At 40.4% G+C, this 16,087-nt stretch overlaps 1 protein-coding gene across 1 annotated transcript; it reads left to right on the forward strand.

The window, feature by feature from the left end:
- The first annotated feature begins 449 nt into the window (after positions 1-449).
- cfap70 (cilia and flagella associated protein 70) lies at positions 450-15,983 on the forward strand. Its single transcript, XM_054619173.1, has 28 exons — positions 450-527; positions 611-797; positions 2,717-2,812; positions 2,985-3,045; positions 3,546-3,561; positions 3,736-3,788; positions 4,518-4,725; positions 4,917-5,099; positions 5,988-6,082; positions 6,504-6,582; positions 6,725-6,862; positions 7,122-7,256; positions 7,647-7,736; positions 7,897-7,988; positions 8,135-8,195; positions 8,310-8,492; positions 8,671-8,802; positions 8,919-9,047; positions 9,360-9,493; positions 9,893-10,008; positions 10,738-10,947; positions 11,504-11,670; positions 12,446-12,595; positions 13,012-13,173; positions 13,547-13,636; positions 14,231-14,332; positions 15,395-15,442; positions 15,576-15,983. The coding sequence occupies exons 1-28, from the start codon at positions 453-455 to the stop codon at positions 15,672-15,674; spliced, it is 3,291 nt and encodes a 1,096-aa protein (XP_054475148.1). The 5' UTR covers positions 450-452; the 3' UTR covers positions 15,675-15,983.
- Positions 15,984-16,087: the final 104 nt, after the last annotated feature.

The raw sequence follows: 16,087 nt of genomic DNA on the forward strand, positions 1-16,087 counted from the left end.
TATATATATATACAATACCAGTTATATATTTATTTTATATTTTATTTTATATATATACAGTACCAGTTAAAAGTTTGACACACCTTTCATTTTATATACATTCAATTTTTTTTTATTTTATATAAAAGTTTGGACACACCTTCTTCAATGTTTTTTTTTTTATATTTTATATTTTTTTATATATACAGTACCAGTTAAAAGTTTAGACACACATTCTCATTCAATGGTTTTTCTTTATTTTTATTTTATATATCTTTTTATTTTATATATGTATATATATAATATAAATATATATATAAAATAATAATAAAGAGAAACCACTGAAGAGGAGGTGTGTCTAAACTGCTGCTCCTGAACGCACCGCCGTGTGTTGCGTCGTTACCATGTAAACGTCGTTACCATGTAAACGAGACTCACGCATCGTTTCCATCATCAGTTCAGCGTTGAACACAATGGAGCCTCCTGAGAGTGTTACACTGACAAACCACAGAACCATCAACATCACTGTCATCCGGGGGAACAACCTGGTGAGCTCCTTCAAAGGTGAATTAATGTTGCAAAAGGCACCAATTAAATCAACATATTCTGTTTCCTCTGCAACCTTTCTCAGCAAGGGAAGAAGCCAGACAGCCTGCAGAGCTTTGTGCAGGCTGAAGCTGATGGGACTGTGCTGGGAGAGTCTGAGAAGAAGCAGGTGGACCTCAAGGAGAAGCAGGTGGACTATGACTTCACCTGCAGCCTCCACTGCCCCAGTAACACCCAGGGCCTGAGTGACATCACCCACAAACCCATCATATGTGAGATGAGAGTGCAACATGTTACATATCATTACATTACATTAATCATTAGCAGACGCTTTTATCCAAAGCGACTTACAATCAGTAGTATATACATATTTACATTATTACATTACATTACATTACATTACAGTCATTTAGCAGACGCTTTTATCCAAAGCATTACATTACAGTCATTTAGCAGACGCCTTTATCAAAGCGACTTACAGTCAGTAGTATATACATATTTACATATCATTACATTACATTACATTACATTGATTACAGCAGACGCTTTTATCCAAAGCGACTTACAATCAGTAGTATATATATTACATATCATTACATTACATTACATTACATTACAGTCATTTAGCAGACGCCTTCAAATGATCAGATACGGCCCATAGTTGTACGGTTAGCCAACCCATAATAACAACTCACGAAAAAAATGAACATATAAATATTGATCATTAAAATCCAAGTAAGTTGAAAAATAAGCATCCTTCAACCAAACACCCATAAAATGTTTTATAACTTTTGGTCAAGAGTAGTTGTCGTTTTCCTCACAAATAAAACAAACACAAGTAGGAATGGTTATCGTTAGTATTTTATCGATACTACTACTCTTATCGATACAGCTAATCGGTTCAGTTCCTTCTCATTACATGTATATTACATATTAATTACTTTGGATAAAAGGTGCCATTATAAACTAACATTCATGCAACATCCAGTTCAGTGCATTGATATCAGACAGTAGCATCTCACACACTGATGACATTTCTACCATCACTTCCTCCATCAGATTCTTTGAACATTCATCATCCAGTCCACACATTGTAGCCCATATTCTCATTAAAGGCAACACTAAGATGATTATATCCAGATGTCTTCTGCAGAATAAAACAATCCAGTGACATAAGTACCCTCTTCAAAATTGATATAATATTACCATCTCAAATGATAAAGTTTTAGTAATATATATAAAAATATAAAGAACATTTGATGTTACTTTGAGAGGTGAATATTGTACTCAACATTTATTTGATAATATTAGTTACTAAAGATGATTAATACAAAATATAATTAACTTATAAATTAGGTGGTATTATAATGACTTACTAAAAGTATAAAGTTTGATACAGAGGTGAATATTGTACTCCATTTATTTGATAACATTAGTTACTATCAGATGATTAATACAAAATATAATTAACTTATGAATTAGGTTGTATTATAATGAATTAAGTCACCCGGTTATTATAATATATATAAGTTGTGTAAGAGTCATACAGTACCAGTCAAAAGTTTGGACACACCTTCTCATTCAACTACTTTGAAGAATCTAAAATATAAAACATATTCTGGTTTGTTGAGCATTTGTTTGTTTACCACATAATTCCATATGTGTTCCTTCATAGTTTGGATGTCTTCAATATTAATCTACAATGTAGAAAAAAATAAAAATAAAGAAAAACCATTGAATGAGAAGGTGTGTCCAAACTTTTGACTGGTACTGTAGGCTGCTGCAGAATAAAACAATCTGACATATTGTAATTTCATTTAGAAAATGTTTCATATTTCTGCCTTGCAATTTAGTTATATAATATTAACAGTACATTTAACACTTCCATGGCTCAAGGACAAAACAAAGCAGCTATAAGAAAACCCCAATGTGGCCTTATTGTAAGTTATTGTCACACTGGCGAGCTATTATCATTCATTGTTGCCGTTACATTGGCTTAGAACTGGCTTAACTAACCTTCAACATCTAAAATAACCAGATTTCACTTTCGCTGCAATTTCCTAGTCCGATGACTATTTTAGAATAGTTCCAGTAGATTTACTCTGTGCAGATATCCTGCCTTGACACAGCAGGTCTGAGCCAGTCCTACATTTTCACAGCTCTTTTTAATGAGATTTCTTTTTGTGTTCAGTGACGGTGAGAGAGTTCCTGCCCGAGGAGAAGAAAGCTGAGGCGAAGACACCGGTGCTGGGCCAAGCTGTGGTCGACCTGCTGCCGCTGCTACAAGGTACAGCTGTACCTGTCAGATATTTTTATGTTTTTGGATTGAAAAACAATCCAGTGTATCTCCCCAAATGTCAGTTTATTGTATCTGGATGTCAGATCAAACTGACTTCAAAGAGCTTTTCTTGAAAGGTCAGGACTTTCACTGTTCAAATCACTTTCCTTTCTGTCTTCAGGTCAGTGCAGCTTCTCGGCCACAGTCCCGCTGAATCCAGTGGCCAGCTCCTCAGCCAAAGAGTCCTCCCTGGACTCCGGCTTCAAGGTCAGTCGGTTAATGACTCTACAATAATATCACTCACGTACTATTAGGGACTGAGTCATGGCTACTTAAGATAACAGAAAGCTCACAACCACTGTATAGTTGCAGTTTACACAAGTGCATAAGTGCATGTTATGACTTTAATAGACTTACCACAATAAGGGACCAATGGAAAATGTATTATTTAAAGACCCCTTCACATCTGCCTTTGATCCAGCCATGCCTGCAATGAACTGCCATTCTTAAGTGCCAGACCATGCCAAAGGAATTTAAACAGTTTTTCTGTAGTGTGATGGGGGAAAAGTGGTTTAAATAAAGGTCAGGCAACATAATATTTAGAGGGAGTCAATAGAGAGTTATCAATCTGTAGATTTTTATGCCATTCCTTTAATATTGCTGGTATTTATTTAGTGGATTAGCCATAAACAGACATTCACGTGTGTGATTATTCTTATCTATTAATGCTTTCTCTATTAAGTTTCCAGGACTTTACCGTTTCATATTATGTATTTTTGGTAGAAAATTAATATTTACACCCATGATATAATATTTTACCCTTATCACCCAGCCCTGGTTATATCTCATCCAGTGAGCTAGTGGATTGGATCTGAAACAGATGGTAGTTGTTTCTTCCAGTTTCTTAATCAGTGAATGTTCTACAATCACAGAGCAGCACGAATGTGGAGACAGCAGTTAGAGCCAGACAGAAGCAGTTGGCCAGGCAAGTCCTTTTAAAGTGGAAAAGGCAGGTAATCCCATCAACTCACCAGAGTACAGTACAGTCAAAGTTTGGGTGGAGGTCAAACTTCCAACATGTCACCAAGTGACACCTTTTACTGTCATATGGAAAAGGTCTGGTGGCATTCCTCTGTCACAGTCTCTAATCACACATTATCACAGTGGGCTGCAGTGCAGGGATCCATGTAGACATTTGGTGTATCAATCCCAAGAGAAATAGTTAAAAGAAAGACGAGAATCATTATAATCTATATATAAAGTTATTTGTTGTGGACCCGAATATGGAACATGTTAAAGAGGCAACCTAGTAAACATTATACTTTTAAGAGGTTATTGCACCTACTGTTTAAGGTGGACATTTGATTTTTTTTTAAGCTTTTGGGTTTCAACAAGGCTACGCTGAACTGAACACTTGTCATGTTCATTCTTAAATGTCCCTGACAAATGTTTCACACTCATTGTTTCACCACTGTGTGTCCTATCTGTGATTTATGCGCTCAGACTAGAAGCCAGAGTCTTTAAATATGGCCTCTTTTTATGTCAAGAAAAAATGTAAATGGCTCAATATTTTCCCACCAGTGTTTGGAAAAGCACTTAGTACAACAGGAGAGGAGACCTCTGGCACCTACTTTACAGCATTTACAAATGAATGACATTTACAGACTATGTAATGAAACACTTAATGATAATAAAACCTGAATGTGCCTCATAGTTTGACCCCCCTCTCGCAGCCGACCCTGGATGTGTGTGTCAGTGTGTCGGATCCAGTGCTGTCCGAGGCTGAACTCTCAGCCTCCAACCTGCTGAAGGTTGCCGTGGAGACAGTGTACTCCATCCCTGAGCCGTGGATGTTGCCGTCCGGCCCTCCCACCACTCCTTTCACATACGCTGCTGCCCTGGAGGTCCCGCTTACTGCACAGGTGAGTGGAATATTTAGTTTGTTCTGTTTAAGCCCTCCAATATAAGCACGTCATGATCTTAACATTATTGTGCTGCATAAAGACACTGGCAGTGTTAAATCAGAAGGAAACAGAAATCCTGCGCTGCCCCATTCAGACCAACCTCGTGTCGAACCCTAACACTGTGGCTGTTTGATTCCCCCGACTCCCAGAAAGATCAGGCGCTGTTGTTCAGTGAGGGGCATCTGAAGGCCGGCGGGCAGAGGGAGCAAAATGGCCGACAGAGGAAGAGGCCCCATCCGGCCCAGCTGGTCCCGGGGAACCACTTCCTGCCCGCTGCCTTCTTCAAGGCCGAGCCCGTGGAGCAGGAGGACGGCGAGCTGACTGGCTTAGAGGTAACTGTATATAAAGCAACTTTTGCTAATTGTGTTAGCTGGAAATCCTTGGAACATTAATATAACTGCAGTTTTGGCACATCACTGTCATTAACTGTGAAGAATATAATATGAAAGCTGTCATTTAATAGATATGAACAGACTTTAGGGCCAGTCATTTGACAGGCTTAGCTAGTGACTAGACGTATGAGAAGTAGGAAAAGTAAATATTCATAATTGCATATGTCAAAAGTGAGAAGATTGGAATATCTAAAATGATTAAAGGGATAATTCTGCACCTTTTATGTGGATTTCCTGTCAGTGTTGATGGTAATGTGGTCAATTGAACTAATTCATTTTTCAGTGTGTGCTATATTGACCAAGAAAGCTGATTGCTCCTGCTTGCACAGATCTGCCAGTAGTACCTACATGTACCAGGATGCATTGCAGGTTTCCGTCCAACGGGAAACTTCTGTTGGTCTTGAGGAGCCGAAGCATTTGTGCACAAGCTGCAAACTTCTCCAAATGAGCTACGCTACTCTACAGGTTTTGTTTGGTTTGCTTCTCTGCAGCTGAGGTTCTGAAGGATCCGGTTCGCTGTAGAATGTACCCTGGTCCATAACGTCCATTGCACTCATATTTTGGGATGCCATTTTTGCAGTTTGAATTACAAGCAAAGAGAACAAGAAAGTTCTGTTTTAAAAATCCAAGCTGAAATAGCAGCCTAATAGAACTCATCTTTCTCGGTCAATATAGAACGCAACAAGGAATGAATTGCTTCAGTTCGACCACATTTACCATCAACACTGATTTGACACCCACATATGAGGTGCAGGATTTTCCCTTTACATGAACTCAATCATGGAAGCAGGCTCAGTTACAGGGGTGAACCTCTGAATGTTCCTACAGGACCGGCAGTTTCGCAAAGAGGCAGAGACCTTGAAGACCAGGGTGAGCTGGGACACAGAGATGTGCTGCTTCCTCGATGCTGGAGGAACTACCAGGTCTGCTACACACACAACACACTCCTCCTCCTCCTCCTCCTCCTCCTCCTCCTCATCACCATCATACCTGTTGGCCATGACTTGTTTGCCAGAGATTATTCTAGAAAGGGAAAGACAGTAATTGCTTTTTTGGCTGTGCTTTCTTCAAAATAACCACATTTAAGGATTATAGCAGAGGGTGCTGTAAAACTTGGTTCCTCCATTTAACCGCATCTCAGAACAGATCTTTTTTCATTGATTTCCCCTCAGGGCCATGCAATAATCTTGTGTTAAAGGTTTAAAGCTTAGAATAAATGCCAAATCCCTGTGAAGAAAACTGCTCACTACAGCAGCAAATAATTGCTTGTGAGTGGATTTCAGGCATCGAGGGTGGAAATACAGAACGAGGAATACAGATATAAATATGTGCATCAATATTCAGGCTGCGGCAGAAGATCACAGAGTGCAGACTGTGGCCGGTGGAGATAATGAGGTCGACAAAGGCTGCAGAAACAAAGATGGTGAGGCGGCTTTGTTATCAAAGGTTGGGTTCAGAATTGTCCTCTCTCTCTCTCTCTCTCTCTCTCTCTCTCTCTCTCTCTCTCTCTCTCTCTCTGTACTGCATTGCCCCTACAGTATTCATGTGTGTGTGTGTTTGTGTAGCTAGCTGAGGAGAACCCAGAGATCCCCTTCCATGGTGTGGCGTTTGTGGACATGGGGCGGCTGCTGTATCCCGGAGTCCGCCGCATCCGAGGAGCGTACAGCATTCAGCCCTTCTCCGAGGCCGAGTTGCTGAAAAAGGTGGCACAAACATACACGTACCACTTTAATTTTTGTTTGTTTATTCATAGTTCTTGATCTGGGTCTGTATTTACTGGATCAAGCGTCTCATACTGACGGATACACGACTGGAATTCAATCTGCTTTTTAGAGGAACACTTTCAAGAAATACGCTTGTTGGCATTCTCAACCAGAGTCTGATGAAATGATCGATGTCGGCTCCAACCCTGTGTGCCCACTACATAAATAAGTTGTTTCTCATTGATCTTTTTACTTAAAGGCCAAGCGGAGCGTCAGTGTGTTAAAGGAGCAGGCCAAAGCAGCAGCCATCCAGGTCAAAACCCGCGCTGGCTCCGCCTCAGGCTCGTACAAGGCGAGGGCAGGGAAGAAGGAGTCCAAGGAGCCGGCCAAGAAGGTCAGGAAGGTTCTGATGGTTTCAGAAGAGATGGATTTTTTTTTGTGTACTGAAAAATAAGTCCTTAATAAGCTTTCCAACATGAGCAAAACAAAAGCAGTGGATGATTTTTATTTCAGATCTCACACAATTATTTTTTAAAAGAATTTTAGCAGCAATTTTTTTTAGTTTCACCAACCCTGAGAGTATTTAAAAGTAATTTATAATAATATTTTAGCATTTCTATTCGCTTTCAACATGGCGAAGGCTGATATATATCTTCCCATAGATAATAGTTGTTTGCTGCTACATTAATGCTGAACATCGTACAGAGCACCTTTAAACCTGTACATCCAGGTTGTGTGTGTGTAAATGTGGGACCCCTAATATCACCTGTTTCCATTATGGCAGCAGCCTGCTAATCAGAGCAGAGTGAACGCAGCAGACGTGGTTTCCGAATCGGGGGCCGAAGCTGAGCAGCACGCCAATATAGAAGGAAATGTAAGCTTCCACTGAACAACAGCACAAGTCTGTACAGTATTACATCATCATTTACTGGAGACTGTGGTTGTAGTTACAGTCTGATACAGATCCAGTGAGAGCAGCAGCAAAATAAACATATTGTTTTAGCATATCAACACCTCATTCCTGTTTATTGCAGATGTATGTGGAGGCCAGAACTTATGTAATCATTGAGATAGCCTTGGAGAAACCTCTGGTACCCAAAACATCTCCAGAGGAGCTGTCCAGAAGGTAACGTGTTCAATAAATCCTCAAAGTGACTGTGGTCACTAAGTTTGACTCATTTAAAGCTCCATTTTTATGCACTCTGGTTTAATACGTGTTGTTGTTGCACGAATGGGTGAGTATGAGCTGAGATGTGTCTCTATTTCGTGCAGGGTGAAGGCGTTGATCCCACCCAGACCTCCACTTCCAGCAGGTCCAAACAGAGCAGAAAGAGTAAAAACACAGACACAGTTACATATATATACACTGACACACACAAAATGAACCACACACCAGCAGAGCGTTGTTAACTTCATGAATTCTCTCCACGGCTGCGCTTTCCTTCAGGCGGTGCTGGACTTCCACAGACAGGTTGGCAACGTGGTGACCCATGTTTCAGACCAGTACGGGGAATTGTTCAAGGCCAACGGCAATCCATCAGAAAACTGCAGCCGGGAGCAAATGAAGGTTCAGCTGATGGGATCGCTCAATGTCTCCGCCAGATATTTCACCTTCAAGGAGCAGATGAAGGTCAGAACAACCCTAGACAGTCGACGGATACAACTCCCAGAAACCCTGAGAAGATCTGTAGTCCATAAGGTTTTATTTTTACTGTGTGGTGTGTGTGTGTGTGTGTGTGTGTGTGTGTGTGTGTGTGTGTGTGTGTGTGTGTGTGTGTGTGTGTGTGTGTGTGTGTGTGTGTGTGTAGCATGCAGTGGTGAGGATCGTACGTGACAAGATGCAGCAGACGGAGCCGTTCACTGACCCTCAGGAGCTCAAAGTTTTTGTCAGCAAGCTCTATGTCTACCTGGTGGACGAGATGCACATAGCTCTCAACAAGGTACCACACAAAAATGAAGTTTATGTGTTTCTACTGTATATGTATATATATATATATATATATATATATATATATATATATTTCTTAAGTTAATTTGATCCTCTCTTCCTCCCCAGATTTATTCCCATGACGTCGTTGATGACTCCCCGGATGAGATCCAGTTGAGTTCCTCTCAGCTCAGACATTTTGCCAGAGAGGCTCAGATTACTGGGGATTATCAGCAGGCTGTGCATTACTACCAAGAGGTACAATAGTACTAAAAGGCTTTTTTTTATATACTTCTGCTCCTCACTCATAGTAAATGAGGAAAAGAACTTGCTGAAAAACTTCACAGATCACAGATGTCTACTCATCCACTGGTTTCAGACTTCTAAATCAATTGGTTGTCATGGATTCACCTTAACATACCCACTGACTTCTGTTTGTCTGTAATCCTTGGAGCATATCAGTGTTTTTGTGTGTTTTTTTCTTGTCCTAAGTGACCACAAGTCATGTGCATTGATTATTGATAATCTCTATGCAGGTAATGACTGAACTTTGTGTTTATCTTCCTGCAGCTGGTGGTGATGTACCCGACTGAGCCCTCCCACAAGTTTGATTGGGGAAGCCTTTACATGCTGACCGGAGACTACATGAAGGCCAAAGAGTGTTTCCATGACGCCGTGTCCGTCCAGCAGGCACACCAGCCCAGGTTAGAAATAGACTTGTTACATTAAAAAACATAATGTGTATATATTTATATAGCCATGAGCTCCACACTGAGATTGTTAGTATGTGTACTGCATATATCAATGAGAATAAAATACTGGCTTTGTGTAACAGGACACCAAACTTCTCCTAATCATTGCTAAGTAACATAGCAACATTTGTTTAAACACTCACCACCTCATCACTTATTGTTCATAACGATAGATATCAAAACTGTGTTACACCATAACTTTGCATCACAACCAATACAAAATGAAAAGGTAGGACCAGGAGCAGCCCACCCTAATGGTTATATTTTCACAGGCAGTCAAATAATCTCATGTACTGGTCTAATCTACTGGGAAGTTGAGACCTGTGTGTCTGTGTTCTCTTGTTTCTCCAGCCTGATGATGTGCGGCGTCCTGGCAGTGATGTTTGAGCGTCACAATGAGGCCCAGACCTTCCTGGAGAGAGCCACCAGCGTAGACCCGCCCAGTGTGGTGGCCTGGACGCTGCTGGGTGAGATGACAGTCTGTTGTCCTACTCGCTGCTGTTTAACCTGTGAACCTGCTGCTAACACAGAACACAAGCCGGACAGACTGCTACTGCCGACGCTCTTTTGCCAACTATCAGATATAAGTGGAGCGGAAACATGCAAACGTTACAACAGAGAGAGAAAAGAGGAAGAAAAATCTCCCTTTTTTACAAAGTTTGAGACAAATAATACCTTCATTTACTTGGTCAATCTTACTGGTATTGATCAGATGATATACGGGTCTTTTTGAATTGGCCCCTTCCCCACTTTTACAACACTGGCCTGAGAGTTGGCGTTGCAGCTGGTCTGATCCCCTCACAAGGTGGTCTCTAGTTTCAGTTATTCTTAATTTAAAGACAGTAATAACCCCAGTTTCACTTCCTAAGGTAGTTTGTAAATCTGTCTTTTAAAGCTGATAACTTTAGAATCAGTCTGGGTTCAGTGCAGAGTTTGAGTTAGAGTTTTAAAATGCTGTTTCAGAGGATTTTTTGTGAAGAAAAAAAAGGAAAATTGAAAGAAACAACCTGGTGCAAACACACAAAATGGTAAAAATTAAAAATCAATCAGCACAAAAATCAACAGGTAGCAACGTTGGTTGAAAACATTTATTTCAGCCGTCACAATCTCTGACCCTAAGTGACCCTGAGCGGTAAAGACAGATGCATGCTGGGAATTTCACAGTCTCATCTCAGGTTTCTGGCTCTGATGTCCAGGTTTGCTCCATGAGATCCAAAACGAATCCATCCTGGCTGAGAGCGCCTTTCTGGAGGCCAGAAGGCAGCTGAGGGTGAAAGAAGGGAAGAAGCAAACACAGAGGGAGGAGGAGACGAAGGACAGGGAGAAACATGAGGAGGAGGAGAAACACCAGCCAGAGGAGGAGGAGAAAGACACGGCTGCATGTCAGTCTCCCACCGATAAGAAAGGTGAGCTGCAGTGGGATTTGAAGCGTGTAATGCTTCTTCGTCTGAATGTAGTCATGTGATTGTTTTCTCTCGTCACATGGAGGGAAACCAGGCAGCAGGCGTGAAACCTATTCGTTCTCCAACAGAAACGCAAGAGGGCCCCTCTCGTTCTTAATGATAATGTTATGAAATCTTCAACACTAAATAGAATAAATAATAAAAACACTCTGAGATCCGTTGATATTCAGATCCAAAACACTTTTTATTTCTGGCACTTTCTATGAAATCACAAATAGCAGGAAATGGTGCATGTTCAGGGTGAAATGGACAACTTTTTCCATACAAAAGTAATTAGTAGTTTTTGTTTTATTTCTATTCTTTTGCACTTGATTTAATCTATCAGGACAAAAAACATAAAATGTAGATAAAGAATGTTGATATACATATATTTATATACATAAATAGTAAGTAATAAGCTAGTCTTTTTGTAGGAATCACCTAAAAGTAATCTCTTCTGTCTGTGATACAGTAATTGGAGCTCACTACCTGACAATGTTACCGTATAATTTTCTCTCAGAACCAGAGTGCGGAGACAAGGACCAGAACCAGAACCAGAACCGGGACTCAGAGGTGCAAGGAGAGCCTCCAGTACAGAATGTCAGCTCCAAATCAGCTCCAGCTAAAGTCTCCTGCACCATTTACACAGAGACAGTTCAGTTCCTGCTGCAGAACTGTGCTCTGCAGGTGACACACACACACACACACACACACACACACACACACACACACACACACACACACACACACACACACACACACACACACACACACACACACAGTGGCTGATGGTTTAGTCAAGCTAAACAGCCAGCTGCACCCACAGTGATCAAATATGAATGAAAGCAACCTGCAGTGTAATTTTGTGACACCGAGTTTAGTGATTTATTACCACTACTGATGCTCCAACATCTGGAAAATGACAGTTAGCCGTGGAAAAGTCATATATTTTGGAAATCTGCTTGCAAAAAGTCATTTATTTTTGATTAAGCATTCATATTTAATTTATATCGGCATGCTTAAGTTAACAATTGTCAGCACTAAAGTTTCCATAAAAATAAGGGATGCTCAGATATCGGGCCGATACAGACACAAATAATGACACAAATCCAAATTCTATGTTTAAATAATATATACGTCATATACTGTAATTTTGATTCCTTTTCAAAACACTTGAATTGTGATTCCTGTAAATTGTGAAAATTTCTCACCAAGTTGCTGGTGTAAGATTTATTATTTTAATGATAAATAAGAATTCAATAGATTTTTATTGATGTATTTATTTGTTACATTTTGTTTTACAAATTATGAATGTTTTAAGTGAAGCTTTATGTTGCCACACAAAAGTAAAAATCCCAGTTACTTCCACACAGTGAGGCATACAGCTGAATAATTCCACACTGGTATCAGGTCAGTCCTCGGTATGGACAGCTATCAGTAGTCGCTGTCCTCCTGTCCTCAGATGGGGGAGCGAGCTCTGTCCCTGGAGCTGCTGTCAGACGGCGGTCGCAGTGTCACCTACCTGCTTCTTCTGGCCCAGTTGCAGCTGCTCAGAGGTGACTACTGCGGTGCCGCCACCATCCTCAAGGAGGCGCTGTTTCACAGAGACAAGGTACCCTCACTAGTGACTAATGACTGCAATACTGAGTAATGAATCAGTGGAAAAGGTGAAAGGACAGTATGGTTCACTGCTCCTGCTTCACACCAAAGATTCACATTTAGTTTTGGATTTATGAACTTCTTCACCTCATGTTTGTTTGTATTTAGCAAAAATATGATTAACTGACACTATAATGTGACTTTGAATACATTATCTATCTATTGTCTCTCTCTATTTGCGACGTCAGAAATGTATTCTTTATTTGTAGTAGTATGTTCATGGTTTAAAGACTCTTATTTATCGATATTTTTAGTTTGGTTAAGTTTGTTAGTATTAATGTACTGTGACATCACACGCAAAGTCAGCTCCAGTAACCACCTGATTAAACCTAAACCTGACCTGAGAACTGTTCTCCACCCTGTGAGCAGGACGCTGATGCGTGGGCGCTGAACGGTCACTGTCACTTCCTGCGGAGGGCGTTCACTGATGCCCAGGAGAGCTACGAGAGGAGCCTGAACTTCCTGAAGCCGCCGTCGGACTCCCACCTTGTCCTCCTCCGCCTGGGATCCATCTACCTCCAGCAGGAGAAGGTCAGATATCAGGACGAGCTTCAGTTCCCTCTGAACAGTCAGAACAGTTCTGATGTATCTGCCACATGTTGGAAGAACTAGGAACTCTGAAATATTATTATGAAGTATTCTAGTCATATTAAGGTTTTCTATAATAGCAAAATTGGCCAAAAATGTCTGGAACAATGGATTTTCCAGCACAAGTTAGAATTTGCAGCACAATTATGACAACGTTTTAAATATGTACAAACAATGTGAGTGGCTCATGAGGCAGAAATCACAGAATTCTCATTCAAGTTCTTGCATGTCACTGCAGAACATCTTGTATGAAGCAACTAACTACAGTGTAATTAAATCTCTTTTTGTGTGTTTTCTTTTTTTTTTTTGCTTTCAGTTAGAACAAGCCAAAGGTGTCTACCTGCAGGCTTGTGAGGCGTCTCCGTCCTGCCTGACCTGGCTGGGCCTGGGCACCGCCTGTTACCGAGTAAAACTCCACCTTCATATTTTTAAGATTTACTCATTTTAGTTTTGGTTTTGAAAGGATCTAAAGCAGTCTTATTTACACGTTGAATCTTGTGGCCTTACGGTGTTTAAGGTAGTTAACGTTGGGGTTATTTCTTCATCATTACATTACATTATATTACATTACAGTCTCACATTACAGGAAGTGTATTCAACATAGGTATTCAAGAGAACTACTAGTCACCAGAAGTCATAAGTGCATCTCCTTTCTTAAACAAGCATCTAAAAGCATAAACCAGAGCAAAAGTACAGTGCAGAAACAAACAAATATGAATACAATAAGTGCTAAGAGGAAGGCTCAGGGTAGTACTTCTTGAAGAGGTGAGTTTTCAGCCTGCGCCGAATGATGGGCATCAACATTGCTGGGCTCAGTGATTTCACACAAAATTCCTCTCCTCACAGTGGCTTTGTTAGGTTTAAGTACTGTCCTCATTCTACTGTGAACAAAGCTCAGCTTACTCCAGTGTGCTGTGTAGTTCGCCTTCAGCTGTGGAGTTGTTTTTCTTTTGCTTTGTTGAGGAGGTGAAGTCTCGGTTGTGTTTGTGTGTGTTTGTAGCTGGAGGAGCTGTGTGTCGCTGAGGAGGCTCTGACTGAAGCCAACCACCTGAACAGCCAGAACGCAGAGGTGTGGGCTTACCTGTCTCTGCTCTGCCTCAGGGTGAGTGATGACGATGACCTGGAAAAAAAACCACACAAGCTGTGTCCCAGTTCAGGCTCTGCCTCCCTTGAAGTCTGTGTTTCCAATGGGCCGACACTTTCCCTTTATAGAGAATCTCTAAAAAGAAAAGTCACCAAGAAATGTAGCCTTTCTTTACCCAAACACACGGGGCACAGCTGCTGAATCCTTATGTTCTTAGTATCCCAGCATCCTTTGCTCACATGACATAGTCATATTTTTCACGGAGACTCTACTTGCATTCACTAATAAAGATTATCTTATCTTATCTTATCTTCATTCAAAGAGAAAAAGCAAGTTCAGCTTAACCAAAGAGAATAGAAGCAAAGAGACGATTAGAAGAAGCTTTTAGACAACCGCCACTAGATGGCGCTGCCGTACAAACTCCAGTACGAACACTTTAATAGCCCTTATTTAGTTATCTATGTTCATAAAGCTCACTAATGGCCAAATCCAGAGTTATTTACCTCGGCATACAGAGTGAGCATCGGACCCACGGACTCTTATATGATATATCTGGTTCTGCTGGCTGCTCGCTAGCTGTATGCTTGTGTAATAGTGTTTATATTGGCTGTAACTCATCACTTGCGTCTTATCATACATCCATGAGCTGTATGCTATAAAGACTGGGGTTCTGTCTTGGATGTATTAATGTCTCTACTCCCAATTGTGCATCTATTTTGGATGTCCTTGACATAAAAAAAAGTTTGAGATTACTCTCGATATCCCAAGAGTGCTGGATTTTTTAAGCTTCCATTTATATCCGTTGCTCACTGCTCCTCTGGGAAGGAGGGCAAAAAGTTAAATAGAAAAAGAATAAAGTAAATAATCGTTAGTCATAATTGTATGCATATTTAAAATATTTGTCATTGTTCGACATAGGCTATTTCGGTAGAGGCATTAAATCTATGACAATAGAATAGAGAGATTTTAGTTTTACTTTTGTGAGGAACACAGATATACTTTGTCTTAGTCTGCAACTGGATTTCCCCAGGCAAGTCGCAGGAACCTGAACTAACCATGCAATTAACCTTTTGCTTTCAGTCGGGCAGACAAGAGGAAGCAGAGCAGTTTCATAAATATGCAACAAAGGTGAGTTAGTCTGGTGTGTTTATCGTTTAAAGTAGAGCTGGGATCAGTTTTTGGATCAATTATTTCATTTGTTTCCTATCTATAAAGTCAAATTCCCATCTAATGAAACCTTTTCTCATTTCTTGTCATGCAGTTCAACCTGCAGAAGGAGTCGCTCCTCAAAGAGTTCAGAGAGCTGAAGGGTCAGCTCCGCTTCTCTCGGCTGGAGTCCTTCTTTGGAACAAGCTCATAAATCATCACGTACACCAAGTACATTTCATACAAATACACACACGTTTCAAAATACATTTTTATTGTAATTTAAGCATTTAACACTTCATGTGAAAATGAAAACACAGCTGTTTTGCAAACAGTGGAGATCAGCAACTGTCCAAACTGTAATAAAGTCCAAACCCTGTTCAAAAGCCACATTACGAAACAAACTAAAAGCAACACAAACATTCTCAAACTTATAGAAAACAACTGCAATATAGTATTTTAAAAAATGTACAGCATTAACAAAAGAAAAAAAAAAGGGCATTTGGTGACAGGAATCACAGAATATTCGTCTCACTTTTAATGTAATTTGTACCTGATGAGATGCTGTTTCTAAAAACGTCTCACCAGATTTTGGCACAATCCTCCCTTCATTAGAAGGAAATGTTA

The sequence above is a fragment of the Anoplopoma fimbria genome, chromosome 2 (genome assembly GCF_027596085.1).
Source record: "Anoplopoma fimbria isolate UVic2021 breed Golden Eagle Sablefish chromosome 2, Afim_UVic_2022, whole genome shotgun sequence".
NCBI classification, from domain to species: Eukaryota; Metazoa; Chordata; class Actinopteri; order Perciformes; family Anoplopomatidae; genus Anoplopoma; species Anoplopoma fimbria.

Bases quoted from the DNA above. Each gene is read 5' to 3' on its own strand.
- cfap70 (XM_054619173.1), top strand. From the start codon at position 453: ATGGAGCCTCCTGAGAGTGTTACACTGACAAACCACAGAACCATCAAC. The intron at 528-610 runs GTGAGCTCCTTC...AACCTTTCTCAG, and splicing joins TCATCCGGGGGAACAACCTG to CAAGGGAAGAAGCCAGACAG. The intron at 6,863-7,121 runs GTGGCACAAACA...TTTTACTTAAAG, and splicing joins AGGCCGAGTTGCTGAAAAAG to GCCAAGCGGAGCGTCAGTGT.